At 45.6% G+C, this 19,941-nt stretch overlaps 2 protein-coding genes across 3 annotated transcripts in view; both read left to right on the top strand.

Moving 5' to 3' along the window:
* The window catches only part of PFKFB1 (6-phosphofructo-2-kinase/fructose-2,6-biphosphatase 1), a 724,603-nt gene that overhangs the window by 669,048 nt on the left and 35,614 nt on the right, over window positions 1-19,941 (top strand). The window lies entirely within an intron of this gene.
* Window positions 3,083-19,941, top strand: part of NIBAN2 (niban apoptosis regulator 2) — a 61,135-nt gene continuing 44,276 nt past the window's right edge. Inside the window, exons 1-2 of one of the 2 annotated variants that reach the window (XM_077283748.1) lie at window positions 3,083-3,211; window positions 5,072-5,158. In XM_077283748.1, the coding sequence (XP_077139863.1) occupies window positions 5,104-5,158 (55 nt within the window). In that variant the 5' untranslated portion in view covers window positions 3,083-3,211; window positions 5,072-5,103. Of the gene's footprint in view, window positions 3,216-5,071; window positions 5,159-19,941 lie in introns of both variants that reach the window. The other variant, XM_077283749.1, reaches the window with a different exon arrangement.

Below are 19,941 nucleotides of genomic sequence, written 5' to 3'. Positions count from 1 at the left end.
CAGCTGCTGGCCTCTAATGATGGGTCTGTGTGCCGCAATACACTTCAGCTGAAGGACGCACATCCAGTTGAAGATTGTGCTGGCGTCGGTGGGCCTCCACCCACATGGGCCCGGTCGCAACCTTTGCAACCATGGTCGTTATGCCCCTGGCTACACCACAGATTTGGTTGAACGACAGCAAGTTGTGTGTCCTAAAAAATATATATGTGATTTATCGGCAACTTGCAGTTTTAATGAAGTCGCACACATGTGCGTCACTGTTGCGCCAGTTGCTAGGAAGTGATTATCAGAGCTCCTGCCACAGATTATTGATGTGGCTGAAGGATCGAGTCCTGTGAATTGCGTCACACCAACTCTATTTTCTCGGCTCGTCTAAAAGCCCTGCCGGTTCCATTATTAACATGGGGCTCATTAAGGGAATGTGTCCACGTTCAGGATTGCATCAGGATTTGGACAGGATTTTCCATCAGTATTTGTAAGCCAAAACCAGGAGTGGAACAATTAGAGGAAAAGTATAATAGAAACACATGCACCAATTCTGCATTTATCACCCACTCCTGGTTTTGGCTTACAAATACTGACGTAAAATCCTGACCAAATCCTGATGCAATCCTGAACGTGGACACATACCCTTAGGGTGTGTGTCCACGGTCAGTAAACGCTGCTTGTTTGACGCTGTGCAGAGCTGCAGCGTCAAACACGCAGCGTCCAGATGTTCCAGCATAGTGGAGGGGATTTTATGAAATCCCGTGTCCACTATGCGTGGAAACCCGCATGCGGCGGGCCTGCGACTCCGGACATGCTGCGCGTCTTTTCAGATCGCAGCATGTCCGTACACCTTGCGGGGACGCAGCGTCCCCGCAAGGCATAACACAGGGCCCTATGGTAGGGGGGCGATGATCCCGGATGTGTACAGTTAACACATCCGGCATCATCGCGTCCCAGAAGGGGGCGGGGCTTCGCCGCTCCGGCGATACCGCCGGCCATCCTGAACGTGGACACGCAGCCTTCGATATCCGTTCTTCACATATGATTTTTAGCTGCATTTTTCCCAGATAGAACTAGTACCTATGAGGCTATGTGCACACGTTGCGGTTTTTGCTGCGGATCCGCAGTGGATTTGATGCTGCGGATCCGCAGCAGTTTTCCATGTGGTGTACAGTATCATGTAACCCTATGGAAAACAAAAACCGCAGTGCACATGCTGCGGAAAATTCCACGCGGATTCTCTGCGGAAAAAAAGAAGGACCATGTCACTTCTTTCTGCGGATTCCGCAGCGGTTTTCAACATGCACCAATAGGAAAGTGCAGTTGAAAACCCGCAGAGGAATCCGCAGAAGAAACCGCATGAAAATCCGCAGTGAAAACCGCAGCGGTTTTGCACTGCGGATTTTCCAAATCCGCTGCGGAAAAATCCACAGCAAAATCCGCAACGTGTGTACAAGCCCTTAGTCTTAGTCTATGGAGCAGTTCCCATGTCCGTGTATTTTTGTGGACCCAATGATCTGCAACAAAACACTGAGGGGATATGCCCACTGTCAGGAATCGGCAGCGCTTTAGACGCAGCTCATGTCTGGTGCGCTGCCGGCTTTTGAACGCAGGTGATTCCGCATGTGTTCATTGAACCGTGCGGAATCATTGCACCCAATAAATTGTACGGGTGATATTTATCTTGCGGAGACTCACGTCTCCGCAAAATAAATTGACAAGCTGCGGTCTGGAAAGACGCACCGCATGTCCGTCTCCACGGGTGATTTGCGGGCGTTTGTGCACGCATAGTGGACATGGCATTTCTTGAAATCCCATCCACTATGCTGTAACATCTGGACGCTGTGGATGTACGCAGCGTCCAACCCGCAGCGTTTACTGACTGTGGGATCCAAGTCACAGATCAAACTCGCCAAAGAAAATCTATGGGTCCGTAATAATGAGAGCGAACTCAGCTGCATCTGTTTGTCACTGACTGATAGCAGAAACTTGAGAAACCTCTGGCATTTTATTCTGCATATGAGAAAAAACAAAGGTAAAAACTGACACTGATGAAAATCTGATCCAAAGTCGGTCCTGTACCGTCACATGCCGACGCTGCAGCGATAGCGACAACGATGCCGCGTCGCTGTTTGATCGCTGGAGAGCTGTCACACAGACCGCTCTCCAGCGACCAACGATGCCGAGGCCCCCGGGTAACCAGGGTAAACATCGGGTTGCTAAGTGCAGGGCCGCGCTTAGTAACCCGATGTTTACCCTGGTTACCAGCGTAAAAGTAAAAAAAACAAACAGTACATGCTCACCTGCGCGTCCCCCAGCGTCTGCTTCCTGACACTGACTGAGCTCCGGCCCTAACACCGCTGTGCTTTCACTTTCACTTTAGGGCCGGATCTCAGTCAGAGCAGGAAGCAGACGCGCAGGTGAGCATGTACTGTTTGTTTTTTTTACTTTTACGCTGGTAACCAGGGTAAACATCGGGTTACTAAGCGCGGCCCTGCGCTTAGTAACCCGATGTTTACCCTGGTTACCAGTGTAAAACATCGCTGGTATCGTTGCTTTTGGTGTCAAACACAACGATACACGGCGATCGGACGACCAAATAAAGTTCTGGACTTTATTCAGCGACCAGCGACATCACAGCAGGATCCTGATCGCTGCTGCTTGTCAAACTAAACGATATCGCTAGCGAGGACGCTGCAACGTCACGGATCGCTAGCGATATCGTTTAGTGTGACGGTACCTTTAGCTTACGAGAAAAATCAGTGATATCTGAATAAACACAATAAAACAAAATTCCGTCAGCTTTGGAATTTTCACGACTATCATGGTAACGCTTTCACCTCGGATGTCAAAACGAGACCCAACGACCATAGTTTTCTACTGTCGTTATTGCGGAGAGGGAATATTCATGTGCAGGTTTATTGCAAGGTCAATGCGTTCTTTTTACAGGCCCCATACATAGCAGGTTTAATAAAAGCTCAGTTATTACAAAAAGACTTGCCACAAAAAAAGTCACATAATGTCAGAGTTTGTCACATTGTTTCTTGTTGCTAAAGCCTTGGAGAAAATAAAGAGATAGAGAAGTGTTTGTGGAGAGGAATAGGGAGGGGAGAGGAGCTGGAGGGAGTGTAGTGCAGGGAGGAGGCAGCAGAGGCTGAGAGCACAGAGACTGCTGGGTGTGTCACACTGAGAGAGGCAGCAGACAGACAGGCTCCCCAGCTAGGTAAGTACTGCTGCCCTGCTCCAGGGGGCTATACAGATCAGGGCTATGGTATACAGGGTGTGGGAGACAGGTCAGGACTGTGGACATGTGCTAGGGACTGACAAAGTTGTACCCACTCCAGTGTCTGTGATTTCCCACAGCTGGATGGCTATATGGACTGGGGAACACTTGGGGCTTCTACGCTGTGTCCCATATGGACCGTATATATGGAGACAAGGAATGAGTCAGACAATGAGTGAGACAGCCTGGGTGTGGAGGTCTGCTCTCAGACTGTCTCTCTGGGAAGCAGCCAGACCCGTCTCCCCCCGTCTCTTACTCAGAAGCCATGCTCTGCTCGCTTTAACCCTATAAATCGTTGGTCATGCCACCCTTCGTTGGTCATGCCACCCTTCGTTTAGAAACCACGCTCTTACGATGAGCAAGCCTGAAACTTGGCATGGCAGCTTAACACATCCGCATGCTGGATCTCCACCTATGTATGTTTTCATTGGCAGATCAGGATTTTATTTTTTTACAGTACATTTGGCCAGTAGGGGTTATCGTTTTTTGTTTTTTTTTTGTACTGCTATACTAACAAATCACATGTGGCGCTTATAGAAAAAAAAAAAAGACATGCTAAAGGGGATGTAATAAACCAGATTTTGTCCGTAGTTGTAGTGTAAATGGTCAAACGTAGATATTTTGTTGTTTTACTTAGAGGGTATATCAACCTTTTGGAACATTTTATTTTTTTTTTTAATTAAATGCATGTATTTTGGACCTTTGTTATATCGCGAGTATTTGGGCCTTTTGTTTTCACTATTGCTGGCTGCCCAATGAGTCAATTGAGAATCTATCAGTGAGCAGGATCTGACAGGAGGCCACGGTGGCTCAGTGGTTAGCACTATTGTTTGAAGTGCCAGAATCCTGGGTTCAAATCCCACCAAGGACAATATTCAATGAGATTTTATGTTCTCCCCTTGTTTGCGTGGGTTTCCTTACACACGCCAAAGATAGGGAAACTAGATTGTGAGCCCCATAGGGGACAGTGCCAATAATGTCTGTAAAGCGCTGTGGAATTAATGGCGTTATAAGTGGGTAAAATAAATAGTAGATTTTGTAACACTTATCTGTCTGTTTCTAAGCTCCTCTCAGCTGATTTTATGACCACAGAACACTTTACGTTGAATGTAACATTTTTAACGAAACCCCAAAAAAAGATTTTTAGTCCTAAATTCATGCAATGAAGGGAAAAAATGTCCCCAACTGAGAATACATCCACAGGGTTTTAATGGGCACAGTAGTGGTATTGGCTGATCACATATACAGGGGGCCGCAGTGTATATGTGCTTATCTATATGAACTGGACATAGACGTCTATGGAGGATAAAATATCCCCAGAATCCGTGGTCCTTTTCCTCGGACCTCAGTGACCGCATTGAAAAGTAAGCATGAAATCCACAGGCAGAAGTAGTGACCCAAAAGGTCTCTGTGGCCCATATGAGAAGACCGGGGTCCTGGCCCATTTTACAGTTATCTATAGTTAATGAAGGTTGACCCCTGTTATGCTTTTTACGCCTTTATTTCATCCATGTGCATTTACTCATCTGTTATATTTAACTTTTTGGCACCGTCTATCTACTTTAGCATTTTCTCGTGCCAGCTATCTCCTACATCTCCACCTTCCTGTTTCTTTCTTTCCATGAAAATCTCATATTCTCTTCACTTGCCATCTTTTTTTGTCTTCAGTGCCATGACAACTCGCTTGCCTCTCCAATTCACACCCACTTCCCACCACAATCCTCCGCTAATCCCACCTCTCCACACCACCCTCGGATCTCAGCATTGATACCTCCTCTAAATCTCATCTGTGTCTCCCAGGCAGGACCTGCTGTGATCACCAGTAGTAGGCCATGGGGGATGTTATATCGAGTCACCTGGATGAAAGCAGACGTCAGTACATTACAGGTAAGTCTGCATGCCGCTAAAGTCACCTGCTGGCAGCGATGACCTAGCAGAGGAAGATATTTTCTTACAGACTGGAATGTCTTTTGCACCTCTCGTTTCTTGTTTGCGTGGGTTCTTTGTGTGAAGTGGTGCCATCTTGTAGAACATCTTTCCTTAGGGAATGAGTGGGTGCTGCCCGACTTTATAGATTCTTAAGTGAATGGTATAGCAGGTGTCTGTTTGTATAAAGAAGGTGAATCATTGAGGAACACCTTCATTTTGTGGCACAATAATTTTTCAGATTTAAAAGGGTTCTCCAATTAGAAGTAGTAATCGCCTATCCACAGCATAAGTGTTAATTTATTAATCTGTGGTGGTCCAACCACTGGGACCTACACTGATTCCCCCAGGCAACTTTTCTACTCATTTCAATGGATCGGCAGTGCGCATGCTCGGGCCGGCGCATGCTCGGGCCGGCGCATGCTCGGCCTGCGCATGCTCGGCCTGCGCATGCTCGGCCTGCGCATGCTCGGCCTGCGCATGCTCGGCCTGCGCATGCTCGGCCTGCGCATGCTCGGCCTGCGCATGCTCGGCCTGCGCATGCTCGGCCTGCGCATGCTCGGCCTGCGCTCCATTCATTACCTATAGGGCTGCCATATAAAGCCAAGCTCGGTGATCAGCAGCTCCATAGGGAATGAATGGAGTTGCGATCAATCATGCTCAAAAGTTCCCCATTTTGCCGATCAATGCTGATCTCAGCGGTCGGACCCCCACTGACCAATAATATAACTTTTTTACTGGACAGCCCCTTGAAAAGAAAATTGGGTAAATGGGCCATCCGTTAAATCACAAGGGATCTATACAGTTTATCAACCATCTTGTACATGACAGAAGTAGACAAGTAGATATCCATTGGATGCATTCAATGGGAAAATGTCATTTAAATTTGATTCATCACCAGATTTAACAACACAAACTTCTGACATTAATATCAGGTGGGGAAACTTTCACAACGGATTATACAGTCAGTCTGACATGGGTGACTCTGGTTTCCATCCCATTGCATGCAAATGTCACAGAAGATTCGCTGCTGCCAAACCCGTGGTGAAAAAAATGCATCATGTATGAATCCAATCTAAGGCTACGTTCACATTTGCGGTCAGCGCCGCAGCGTCGGGCGCCGCAGCGGCGCCGCATGCGTCATGCGCCCCTATATTTAACATGGGGGCGCATGGACATGCGTTGTGCTGTGTTTTGCGTCGCATGGCCGCAAGCGTTGGACGCAAGAAACGCTTCAAGTTGCATTTTTTTTGCGTCCAACTTTCGGCCAAAAAGGACGCATGCGGCGCAAAACGCAGCGTTTTAGCGTGCGTTTTGCCGCGTTTTTGTTTGCGTTGTGCGCTGCGGCGCCAACGCTGCGGCGCACAACGCAAATGTGAACGTAGCCTTAGTGTATGTGCACACACAACATATTCAGCAGATTTTATGGAGGAAAAATGTCATCTCAAGACCGTATCAGCAGTGTTGTGGATGACGTTTCATGAAGTCTCACCTTCACGCTGCATGATCAGTGACCTATCTAACGCAAGAATTGCAATTACAGCTACGGTGCTGCAGGAAGGTCGATGGAGGTCATTTAGCCGCTTATTTCAGTTTTACTGTTGCCATTTTCTTCCCTGCGCAATAAGCGCTTTCTATGACTGCGCGGAATAATAGCTAGGTTGGTTTGTGGTGTAATGATGCCTGACATTGGAGAACAAGGCTCGTCTTGTGAACTTGGAGACTTTGAAACAAATCTTGGGATGGGAAGGTTGTGTCGTAATTACCCGCTGCCGTTTCCCACATGGGAACCTATTAAAAGCAGCGGGGATTTTGATGGTTTATGTGTCATCCACCTACAGGAGATAGTTAGTGACGAATGTAATCATCGCTGTACAGGAAAGGAGTACGTGAGCATGCTGGAGCAAAGGAAGACCTTATGGTATATGTGTGTGCTGTAATTCATGTGGAAATAAGAGGAGTGAGAGCTGCCGGGCTATAAAATAAAGAAAAAAATCACCCATAGATTCCAATAGGATGGACGGTTTATTTAACATTTTTGCTAAAAAAGATGCCTGTTAGGCAATCCCTGCATGTGTTGCGGCTGACGAACAACTGCGAGACATACAGCTGTGGGGACTCTAACAGCGGATCACTGGGGGTTCTGTAATGTCAAACTCCCACTGATCTGATATTGGTGACCCATACAAAGGATACACAATCAGTATCCCAGTGCTGGAGGATGAAAGTAGACACAAAACCATCAAGTTCAACCCAACATGTTGATCCAGAGGATGCAAAAACTCCATGGAGCAGATGCTAATTGATCCATATTAGGGGGGAAAATTCAATCTCCAGATGCAGAAATCTGACTAGTTCCCTGGATCAACATCCCATCATAGAATCTACCCATAACCTGTGATAGTCTATGTATCAAGAAAGGCATCCAGGCCCTCCCTGAGTTTAAGTGAATTAACCATTACAACATCTGCATCATGTGGCAGAGAGTTTTACGTCTCACTGCCCTTACTGCAAAGAATCCGCAGTCTCTGCTCGTTCAGTAAAGATTTACAGCCTGTGGTGAAGAACACGTTTCTTTCTTTTGTCTGTTATCGATAATTGATATCCATTTCTAAGGGTATGTGCACAGTACGTCTTTTTCAGGCGGGTGAGAACCGAAACCTACCTAAAAAGCCCTTAGAAAACGCAAAAGATTGCTGTGTATGTTCAGTATTTTGGGCATATTTTAACTGCTTCAGGTTTTCAAAGATGCCAAGCGGATAAAAGAAGTGACCTGACCATTTTTCAGGCCTCTTCCCCCTCTGAGGACGCTCTATACTGCACATTTTTGAATGCCAATGGCGTTAAGAAAAATTCCAATTACAAAAACGCGGAAAAACGCTCTGAAAACGCCAGCTGCTTTGAAACAACTTAAAGGAAAAGAGTAGCATAGTTTTAAAGAACTCGTTGAGATTACCAGCCTGAAAAGATGTTGTGTGCACATACCCTTAGGTGAGAATACCTCATAAGGCCAAATTTTATAAGGATTTTCTCAGTGGAATTGTTAAACATCATCTCCATTCCCCATAACGGAGGGATTTATTGTGTACTTCTTCTCCATTACGGTCTTAGCTCTGTATCTAGCCACCTCCTCCGGACCACTGACGCTGCAGAGGAAAAACTGCCCCATGTAGCAGCATAGGAAAGCGCACAATGAACTGTCAATCAAAAGGATCGCACAAGCTGGTAGTCTCGGGGGAGGGGGGGTTTGGGGTGGTCTTCAGGAGCCATTTCTGACTGTTTTGCACCCATTGGTCCATAGCCACCCACTTTCCTCCCTCTGGTAATTGCTCTTTGCGTCTTTTTCCAGTATGGAAACACACAGATTTTGCCTGCGGTAGGTATATGGAGAACTTGGAAGATTAATTTGTGCTTTCATTGATATGGCTGATCACAAGCCATCTTTTGTGTGCTCGGGCTTACTTTCATAGCAGGCAGTAGATTCATTGAAGATCATTCTTGGGGTTTTCTTAGCAAACACTTCTCGTCTTTCATCAACTTTCCGACCGTCAGTCGTTATTCTTATTTTTTGCGTGCGGCACGTATAGACACATTCTATAGTCCGCCCTTGCTGAACTATGTTTCCCAGCATGCTTCCATCTGGATCTGGAGATATAGTGCTCGTCATACAGTCTGGGACCAAAGGGAGCACATGGAGTAAGCCGGATCTGCAAACTGGTGCATTGGTAACCAGCTGATCACATACTGTGACCTAACTTCAACCATATGGAAAATCTGCGTCAGGGCACCCAACTATCACACAGGTAGGGCTTTTCTCATAGGGGGAAAGGGGTTTCTTGTGCCCCCTAGGCTCTGAGTCCCAATGCAACCCTATTATAGTAATGTACTGTATGTGGCCCCACGGAGCCCGAGAGTCTTATGTTGTAGCTATAAGCGATTCTGTACGAGTGCCCAGTCTTCATCTGTGGAGGTACTAGAGAGGACAAGTTGCACTGATTGTTTGCCACCAAGTAGTAGACCCCATGTTGGGGCAGTCTTGGCATTTTTCTACACTAGCGCATACATTTTCATATCTTTTTTATGCTTTATTATTTCTATGCATAAATAGATTCCTTATATTTGACCGTTGTCCGAAATGACTATTTCCATTACACATGGTTAGATCCTTACATGGCACAGGACGGTTGAGCAATCACGGTCATCCTCTTTACCGGTTCTGACCAAGTCATTCTGGGTCTTCCGAGCAGTGTCGAATGCTAATAAGCGTTTTTATATGCCTTTTATCTGCACAGGAAATTGAAAGTTCTGCCAAGTGTTTGCACGATTACGATCCCCTGAATATACCCCGGTGTATGTCTATTAGAATTCGGGCTTATTCAAGAGGTGGAAGCATGCAAGAGTACCACGTAGTCAGTAGGAGATTTGCAAGAAGGGGGGAAGGAGCCAGACATTTCCATGGGTTAGGGCAGGATGCAGAGGACGGAAATTCCAGGGTATGGATGGGGAGGGGGAGGCGACTTTATTCCTGCAGACTGAAGTCAAATCTTGGGATCCCCCAGCTCTTTTACCCCTTATTTCTCGAGGTTTGTGAAGCGGAGGCATGGCCTTTCACTGTTAGGATGTCTAGACTATCACATTTACAGAAAAACTTTCATATGCAATGTTGTTAATTTTTGAAAGTAAAGTAAAAAAAAACATTAAAGTAGTACAGCAGTGTCTATGCCACCTGTCAGAAGCCCAAACGTGAGTCTGAGCAGCTGATATGTTGATAGGTGCGATTTTTATGGATTGTAAATGGCTTTAAGGTTTTTCATATAATGTCTGTCTGTATGTAATATAGTGCAGCTAATATAGGGAATCTGGCACCTAATGCAGTGGCAGAAATCCCGGTTCCTACCCTGGGTCACTTATTGGGTTCACTCCATTATTTGCTGCAGCTCTGCTAATTTTCTCATCTTCTCAGTGCTGAGCTCTGTATAACCTACCTGTACCACACTGTGCATAGGCAGAAAACTGCCATTCAGTGGTGTGGAAGAGGATAGACTGAGCCAATGCATATGAAGGACTACCTGGCAGCAGGATTACAAGTCCTCTAGTGAAAATCTGCTGTTGATAAAACAGTGATTTTATCAAAGCTACAGCAAGTAGCCCAGTAAGTGTCACATCGCTGGAATCAGGGACCCTGTCTCTACATTATGCTGCTTTCAGATTAAGTGGCAAAAACTTGGTGACAATCTCTTAATGAATTGGCCCTGGAAGAGACTAAGAGCTGTATGATTTTGCAAGTGGCTAGTAGTGATGAGCGAATATACTCGTTACTCGAGATTTCTCGAGCTCGCTCGGGTTTCCTCCAAGTATTTTTTAGTGCTCGGAGATTTAGGTTTTCTTGCCGCAGCTGAATGATTTACATCTGTTAACCAGCATAAGTACATGTGGGGATCCCCTAGCAACCAGGCAATCCCCACATGTACATATACTGGCTAACAGATGTAAATCATTCAGCTGCGGCAAGAAAGACGAAATCTCCGAGCACTAAAAAATACTCGGAGGACACCAGAGCGTGCTCGAGAAATCTCGAGCAACGAGTATATTCGCTCATCACTAGTCGCTAGGCATTTGACCTGCTAAGCTAAATTGGAAACCCAGACAAACGGCATGTCGCCATAGTTCTCGACACATCACTGATTCTTTGTCTACTTTTTCCTCCATCTGATTTCAGCGCCAATCCATATACAATCATGAAGCCAAGTCCCAAAGGGTTTTTGCGGTCGGTTCACAGCCAATTTCACTTCTGCTACATTAAAGTGAATCTGTCAGCAGGTTTTTGCTATGTAATTTGAGAGCAGCATGATGTAGGGGCAGATACATTGCTGGAATCAGGCTGTCGCTCACTGGCTGGTACAGTTTTGATAAAATCTCTGTTTTCTCTGCTGCAAATCTAGCAGTTCTCTGAATGCTGATATGTATATAACCCCGCCCACACCATTGATTGGCAGCTTACTACTCATGTAAACAGAAAGCTGCCAATCAGTGGTGTGGGCCGGGTTATAAAGAGCTCATATGAATATGGAGGACTACATGGCATGACAGAACTAGTCCTGTGGTGATAATCTCCTGCTGATAAAACACTGATTTTATTGAAACAGAAACACAAAGCCTAGTAAGTGACATTTTGTTGGAATTAGGCGCTTTGCACCTGGCAGATTCCCTTTAATATGGGAAAAATCCACTGAGAAAATCTGCTGCAGAAAAATAAACTGCTGGTGATCCTTAAAGGGTTTGTCACGAGAGACCTTAATGGCACACCCAGAAATGTATGAAGGCTGAAGGTCCCAGTTCTGCGCACCAGCTCTTCTCCCAAATCATTGCTACAGGAGTTCTGAACATGTCAAGTAAATGCAGAGAAGAAGAGTTTATACACCGATACAATTGGAAGCCAAATAATTTGAATTGTCGCAGAATAACGCCTTCTCTTCCTCACAATGATGCTTTACAGTTTTATAACCGTCTAATACTACACCTGCGGCAGTAACTGATAAGAAGGTTGTAAAGTTTGCCACAAGTTAGATAACTTTCGCACCTGAAGTCGCCTTTCACATTGCTCATTTACACCGAGCGATTATCGGCACAATGGGATATTACCGAAAATGGCCATATGTAATGAATGCAGGGCAAAACCCATAATGTAACCCTATACACTAGATTCTGCTGTGCAAACGCAAGGCATTAAGATAAGATCTGCTGGATATGCTGTTTGCATTTGTCAAACTTATTAACTCTTTCAAGAATAAGTTATAGTTTTTTTTTCTTAACTAGTGTTTTGTACAGCTCCGATCCTATATGCTCGCATTGCTTGGTTGATTAGTGTCGCCACTGTTCCTATGGGAACTATGTCGGGCTGAAACAAAGGGACAAGTTAACTGCTCGCTTCCTTTCGTGTCCTAAGTTTGTTTTGATGGGGAACAACATTTACCGTTATTTTCCAAAACTAAGATTTTTTTTTTTTTTTAAGTTTGCAGCTTCTCCCGTTTTCCTCCTTGATGCACAATACAATAATTATGGATGCAGTCATTGTGGAAGAGGTGAAGAAATACCCAAGCTTAGTAACTGTTTTTTTTTTTACTATTATTACAGCAGTGCACTATATGTACCATATATGTACTGTAAATTATGGTGCATGTCATTTATCCAGGGTCCGTGCACAAATCCTTGCCACATGTAGAGACTATGTATAACGGTGCGCGGACCATTGGGCACTCCTTCTACCACCATATGCTTCCTCTGTCATGCACCAAGGTTTTTCACTCGCCCGGGTTAAAGATTCACTTTCTTGCTCAAGCCCTGTATCTATGTACCCTGGCAGATATTGGTGCCTTCCCTGGCACTTACCACCTTCCATAGCTAAGCCTCTGACAACATGGATTAGTAAAAAGTCAGTATGTGCATAAGGGCTTAAAGGGAATCTCAAACCAGATTTTTGCATTTGTGAGCAGCATGATATAGGGGCAGATATCCTGATTCCAGTAATGCGTCACTTGCTGGTTGGTTTTGATTTTCTCTGCTGCAGATCTCTGAATGCTGAGCTCTGTATAACCCTGCCCACATCAGATTGGCAGATTTCTGCCTATGCATAGTGTACACAGCTGACAATCAGTGGTGGTGGCGGTGTTGGACTACCTAGCAGCAGGTTTACTAGCCCCTCTTCTGATTAATCTTCTGCTGAGAATACTGTGGGTTTGTTTTAATCAAAACTACAGCAAGTAGCCCTGTAAGTGACACATTGCTGGAATCGGGTTCCCTGCCGCTACATTATGCTGCTCTCAGATTACAAAGCAAAAACCTGCTGAGAGATTCCCTGTATGGAGTTCATCCATTTATTCTTACTTTCTCATAAAAATCTAAGAGATGCGGGTAACATGGCGTCTGTATAATACTTGTCTAGTATCGGCAGATATTGTGCGTAGGACAAGTGCAAGTGGCCAACAGACACCACGTCAGCAGCGCCTCTGTGCCAAAGTGAGAGCTGCTGGATAAACCCTTTATCTGCATATTTTCCCATCAGAATTTGCCATAGTTAAGGTCTGTGACGCGTCCTCCCGTCAGAAACCATCACTTTCAAATGTGGGTATGGCACCACAAGCAAACGGCTAATTTTTCCAAGGAGACAACAGCCAGCGAGACATTTTCCCTGCAGGTGAATAGAAATCCTCAACACAAAGATGGCTCCAAAACAAGACCCTTTCCTACAATTCAACTGCATTCTGCTCATAGCTGGGTGCCCAGCAGATGGTTTTTATTAATTTATGGACTGTTCTTGGTTAGGAAAATATTAAATCTCTCTGTGTGGCCGGATTACCATAAATTAATATGCTCCTTCTGGGGATGATTATTAGGAAAGTATTCTGTAAACTTCACGCTCCATTAGTGAAGTGTCGCCCTGCGTAGGAAGGGGAGAGAGTGCCGCCCTGCATAGGGGTGGAAGAGAGTGTTGCCCTGCGTAGGGTCGGTTGATGGGTCGGAAGAGAGAGTGTTGACCCGCGTAATAAGGGCAGAAGAGTGTCACCCTGTGTAGGGGTGGAAGAGTGTCTCCCTGTGTAGGGGTAGAAGAGTGTGTTGCCCTGCATAAGGGCAGAAGAGTGTCACCCTGAGTATTGGTAGTAGAGAGAGTGTTGACCCGCGTAAGGGCAGATGAGTGTCACCCTGCTTAGGGGTAGGAGAGTGTTGCCCTGCTTAGGGGTAGAAGAGAGAGTGTTGCCCTGCGTAGGGGCGGAAGAGAGTGTCGCCCTGCCTGGGGGGGATCTCATTTTAAAGATGACTTTAACCCCTTACTGACAGAGCCAATTTGGTACTTAATGACCGAGCCAATTTTTACAATTCTGACCAGTGTCACTTTAAGAGGTTATAACTCTGGAACGCTTTATCGGATCCTGCTGATTCTGAGATTGTTTTTTCGTGACATGTTGTACTTCAAGTTAGTGGTAACATTTCTTCGATATTACTTGCAATTATTTATGAAAAAAATGGAAATATGGCGAAAATTTTTTAAATTTTGCAATTTTCAAACTTTGTATTTTTATGCCCTTAAATCAGAGAGATATGTCACAAAAAATAGTTAATAAATAACATTTCTCACATGTCTACTTTACATCAGCACAATTTTGGAAACAATTTTTTTTTTTGTTAGGGAGTTATAAGGGTTAAAAGTTGACCAGCAATTTCTCATTTTTACAACACCATGTTTTTTTTTAGGGACCACATCACCTTTGAAGTGATTTTGAGGGGTCTATATGATAGAAAATAACCAAGTGTGACACCATTCTAAAAACTGCACCCCTCAAGCTGCTCAAAACCACATTCAAGAAGTTTATTAACCCTTTACGTACTTCACAGGAACTAAAACAATGTGGAAGAAAAAAATGAACATTTAACTTTTTTTTGCAAACATTTTACTTCAGAACCATTTTTTTTTAATTTTCACAAGTGTAAAAACAGAAATTTAACCACAAATTTTGTTGTGCAATTTTTCCTGAGTACGCCGATACCCCATATGTGGAGGTAAACCACTGTTTGGGCGCACCGCAGAGCTTGGAAGTGAAGGAGCACCGTTTGACTGTTTTCAATGCAGAATTGGCTGGAATTGAGATCGGATGCCATGTCGCGTTTGGAGAGTCCCTGATGTGCCTAAACAGTGGAAACCCCCCACAAGTGATACCATTTTGGAAACTAGACCCCTTAACGAACTTATCTAGATGTGTGGTGAGCACTTTGAACCCCCAAGTGCTTCACAGAAGTTTATAACGTGGAGCCGTGAAAATAAAAAATCTCATTTTTTCTACAAAAATGATCTTTTTGCCCCCAAATTTTTATTTTCACAAGGGTAACAGGAGAAATTAGACCACAAAAGTTGTTGTGCAATTTCTCCTGAGTACGTCGATACCCCATATGTGGGGGTAAACCACTGTTTGGGCGCACCGCAGAGCTTGGAAGAGAAGGAGTGTCGTTTTACTTTTTCAATGTAGAATTGGCTGGAATTGAGATCGGACGCCATGTCACGTTTGGAGAGCCGCTGATGTGCCTAAACAGTAGAGACCCCCCACATATGACACCATTTTGGAAACTAGACCCCTTAAGGAACTTATCTAGATGTGTGGTGAGCACTTTAAACCCCCAGGTGCTTCACAGAAGTTTATAACGTAGAGCCGTGAAAATAAAAAAATCGCATTTTTTCTACAAAAATGATCTTTTTGCCTCCAAATTTTTATTTTACCAAGGGTAACAGGAGAAAATGGACCCCAGAAGTTGTTGTACAATTTGTCTTGAGTACGCCGACACCCCATATGTGGGGGTAAACCACTGTTTGGGCGCATGGCTGAGCTCGGAAGCAAAGGAGCGCCATTTGACTTTTCAATGCAAAATTGACTGGAATTGAGATCGGACGCCATGTTGCGTTTGGAGAGCCCCTAATGTGCCTAAACAGTGGAAACCCCCCACAAGTGACACCATTTTGGAAACTAGACCCCCCAAGGAACTTATCTAGATGTGTGGTGAGCACTTTGAACCCCCAAGTGCTTCACAGAAGTTTATAACGTAGAGCCGTGAAAATAAAAAATCGCATTTGTTTTCACAAAAATGATTTTTTCGCCCACAAATTCTTATTTTCACAAGGGTAACAGGAGAAATTAGACCACAAAAGTTGTTGTGCAATTTCTCCTGAGTACGTCGATACCCCATATGTGGAGGTAAACCACTGTTTGGGCGCACCGCAGAGCTTGGAAGTGAAGGAGCACCGTTTGACTTTTTCAATGCAGAATTGGCTGGAATTGAGATCGGATGCCATGTCGCGTTTGGAGAGTCCCTGATGTGCCTAAACAGTGGAAACCCCCCACAAGTGACACCATTTTGGAAACTAGACCCCCCAAGGAACTTATCTAGATGTGTGGTGAGCACTTTAAACCCCCAAGTGCTTCACAGAAGTTTATAACGTAGATCCGTGAAAATAAAAAAAATCGCATTTTTTCTACAAAAATGATCTTTTTGCCTCCAAATTTTTATTTTACCAAGGGTAACAGGAGAAAATGGACCCCAGAAGTTGTTGTACAATTTGTCTTGAGTACGCCGACACCCCATATGTGGGGGTAAACCACTGTTTGGGCGCATGGCTGAGCTCGGAAGCAAAGGAGCGCCATTTGACTTTTCAATGCAAAATTGACTGGAATTGAGATCGGACGCCATGTTGCGTTTGGAGAGCCCCTGATGTGCCTAAACAGTAGAAACCCCCCAAAAGTGACCCCATTTTGGAAACTAGACCCCCCATGGAACTTATCTAGATGTGTAGTGAGAACTTTGAATGCCCAAGTGCATCACAGAAGTTTATAATGCAGAGTCGTGAAAATAAAAAATATATATTTTTTAACAATAAAGATTTTTTAGCCCCCAAGTTTTTATTTTCACAAGGGTAACAAGAGAAATTGGACCACAAAAGTTGTTGTCCAATTTGTCCTGAGTATGCTGGTACCCCATATGTGGGGGTAAACCACTGTTTGGGCGCACGGCAGAGCTCGGAAGGGAAGGAGCGCCATTTTGGAATTCAGACTTTGATAGAATTGTCTGTGGGTGTTATGTTGCGTTTGCAGAGCCCCTGATGTACCTAAACAGTAGAAACCCCCACAAGTGACCAAATTTTGGAAACTAGACCCCCTAAGGAACTTATCTAGATATGTGGTGAGAACTTTGAAAGCTCAAGTGCTTCACAGAAGTTTATAATGCAGAATAGTGAAAATAAAAAAATATTTTTTTTTCCAACAAAAAAGATTTTTAGCCCCCAAGTTTTTATTTTCACAAGGGTTAACAGGAGAAATTGGACCCCAAAAGTTGTTGTCCAATTTATCCCGAGTACGCTGATGCCCCATATGTGGGGGTAAACCACTGTTTGTGCGCACGGCAGAGCTCAGAAGGGAGGGAGTACCATTTGACTTTTTTAGCGCAAAATTGGCTGTCGTGTTTGGAGACCCCCTGATGTACCTAAACAGTGGAAACCCCCAAATTATAACTCCAACCCTAACTCCAACACACCCCTAACCCTAATCTCAACCCGATCCATAATCCTAATCACAACCCTAACGATAATCACAACCCTAACCCCAAAACAGCCCTAATCTCAACCCTAACCATAACCCTAATCAAAACCCTAAATCCAACACACCCCTAACCCTAATCCCAAACGTAACACTAATCCCAACCCTAATCCAAACCCTAACCCTAATCCCAACTCTAACCCTAACTTTAGCCCCAACCCTAACTTTAGCCCCAACCCTAACCATAACTTTAGCCCCCGTCGTCACAAAAAAAGTTCAATGTAACCTTTTTTTTGTACGTCGCGTCCGCCATTTCCGCGCATGCGTGGCCGTAACTCTGCCCCCTCCTCCCCAGGACATAGACTGGGCAGCGGATGCGTTGAAAAACTGCATCCGCTGCCCACGTTGTGCACAATTTTCACAACGTGCGTCGGTACGTCGGGCCGACGCATTGCGACCGCCCCGTACCGACGCAAGTGTGAAAGAAGCCTAAGGCTACTTTCACACTAGCGTCGTACTCGGCCCATCGCAGTGTGTCGGGCCGACGTACCGACGCTAGCGTTGTAAGCGCCGCACAACGGGTGCAGCGGATGCTGTTTTTTCAACGCATCCGCTGCCCCATTGTGAGGTGCGGGGAGGCGGGGGCGGAGTTCCGGCCACGCATGCGCGGTCGGAAATGGCGGACACGTCGCACAAAAAAGTTACATGTATTTTTTTTTGTCGACGGTCCGCCAAAGCACGACGCATCCGTCGCACGACGGATGCGACATGTGGCAATCCGTCGCAATGCGTCGCTAATGCAAGCCAATGGAGAAAAAACGCATCCTGCAAGCACTTTTGCAGGATGCGTTTTTTCTCCAACGACGCATTGCGACGGAAGCCAAAAAACGCTAGTGTGAAAGTAGCCTAACCCTAACCCTAGCCCTAACCCTAACTTTAGCCCTAACCCTAACTCTAACCCTAACTCTAACCCTAATTCTAACCCTAACCCTAACTCTAACCCTAACCCTAATTTTAGCCCCAACTCGTCTTCTCCTGCCGGCCGGCAGATGGCAGCAGATGGCGGGCGCACTGCGCATGCGCCCGCCATGATGAAAAAGCCGGCTGGCAGGAGAAGACAGAAGAGGACCCAGGGACACCGGGTGAGTATGTTAGGGTCCCCGAATCCCCCTATTTCTCTGTCCTCTGATGTGCGATCACATCAGAGGACAGAGAAATAACTGATCGCTTTTTTTTTTTTTTTTTTTTTTGCGGTCGCCGGTAAACTGTTAATTACCGGCGATCGCAAAGCAGGGGTCGGTGCAAACCGACCCCGATCATGTTCTTTGGGGTCTCGGCTACCCCCGGCAGCCGAGACCCCAAAGATCTTCCGGGCGGCGGGCGTACTGCGCGTGCGCCCGCCATTTTTTCCCGGAAAAAAGATGGCGGCGCCCATCGGGAGCCACGAGGAGCACCGGGGGAGGTAGGTAAGTATCGGGGGGCTATTGGGGGCCATCGGGGACCACATTTCTCTGTCCTCCGATGTGCGATCACATCGGAGGACAGAGAAATTAAACGGCAAATCGCTTTTTTTTTTTTTTGTTGTTGCGACCGCCGGTAAACGGTTAATTACCGGCGATCGCAACTCGGGGGTCGGTGAAAACCCCCCGAATCATGTTCTCTGGGGTCTCGGCTACCCTCGGCAACCGAGACCCCAGAGAAAATCCGACTCTGGGGGGCGCTATTCACTTTTTCCACAGCGCCGTTAATTAACGGCGCTGTGGTTTAAGTACCCTTAGCGGCCGCCGTTAAAAGGCGTATCGGCGGTCGTTAAGGGGTTAATATGACATGCAGGGTAAAAAGTGTCTGCATTATACCACTATAAAGCGACCACCCTGGGATGGGTCACAATGATATACTCAATGGAGAGGGTTGGACCCCTATGGATCATACATTGAAGTCTGGAAAACCTCTTTGAAGGGGGTGTCTGATCACGTTGGGTCCGGCTGACGGAGGTTCTCATCTGGAACCAATTGTCTTGTATATTTAACTCTGCCAGGTATGTCGCCAAACTGTCAGCACGCAGAGTATACGCTCTCCTGTCACTCCAACATGTGCCGCCACTCGCCAGTACAGCAATACCCTTGAATCTCTCCCCCAGTGGTATATTTCTATATATTCATGTACAGATGACCTGCATAAAGCCTGACGCTGTACTGAAGACCCCCACTCCTCGCTTACTCTCGTGTTTGTGGCAGCTAAATTCCAGAGCGCCACGCTGTCTGATGAAAATGTCAGCGCAGACAATGAACATTAACTGTCAGATATCCGCGGGTGACATTACTGGACAGTGACCATCTTATTCCTTTATAGTTCCTTTTTTGTTTTCTTTATTTCTAAATTAGTGGAGTGTTTGTTTTTTTGTTGTTGTAGGGCCCCAAGAGGTAAGGGAGCCACTTCCAACCCCAAAGCAGGTGGAATTGAGCATTATGATGATCTACGACCCTGCAAAGTGCCCATATATTGTTCTTCTACAGGGACCCTCTCCTATGTCCTCTCCTGATTAGCCCCCAATGTAAAGGTTGTTACATTACTCACCCTGATCCGAATGTTGCGATCTGATAGATGTAATAAAGTGCAGAGGGACTGGGAAAGCTCTGTGCTACTTTGTCTCCACTTATGACCTTGTCA

Source organism: Ranitomeya variabilis, chromosome 2 (genome assembly GCF_051348905.1).
Source record: "Ranitomeya variabilis isolate aRanVar5 chromosome 2, aRanVar5.hap1, whole genome shotgun sequence".
Taxonomy (NCBI): Eukaryota; Metazoa; Chordata; class Amphibia; order Anura; family Dendrobatidae; genus Ranitomeya; species Ranitomeya variabilis.
This window is presented reverse-complemented; position numbering and strand designations above follow the sequence as displayed.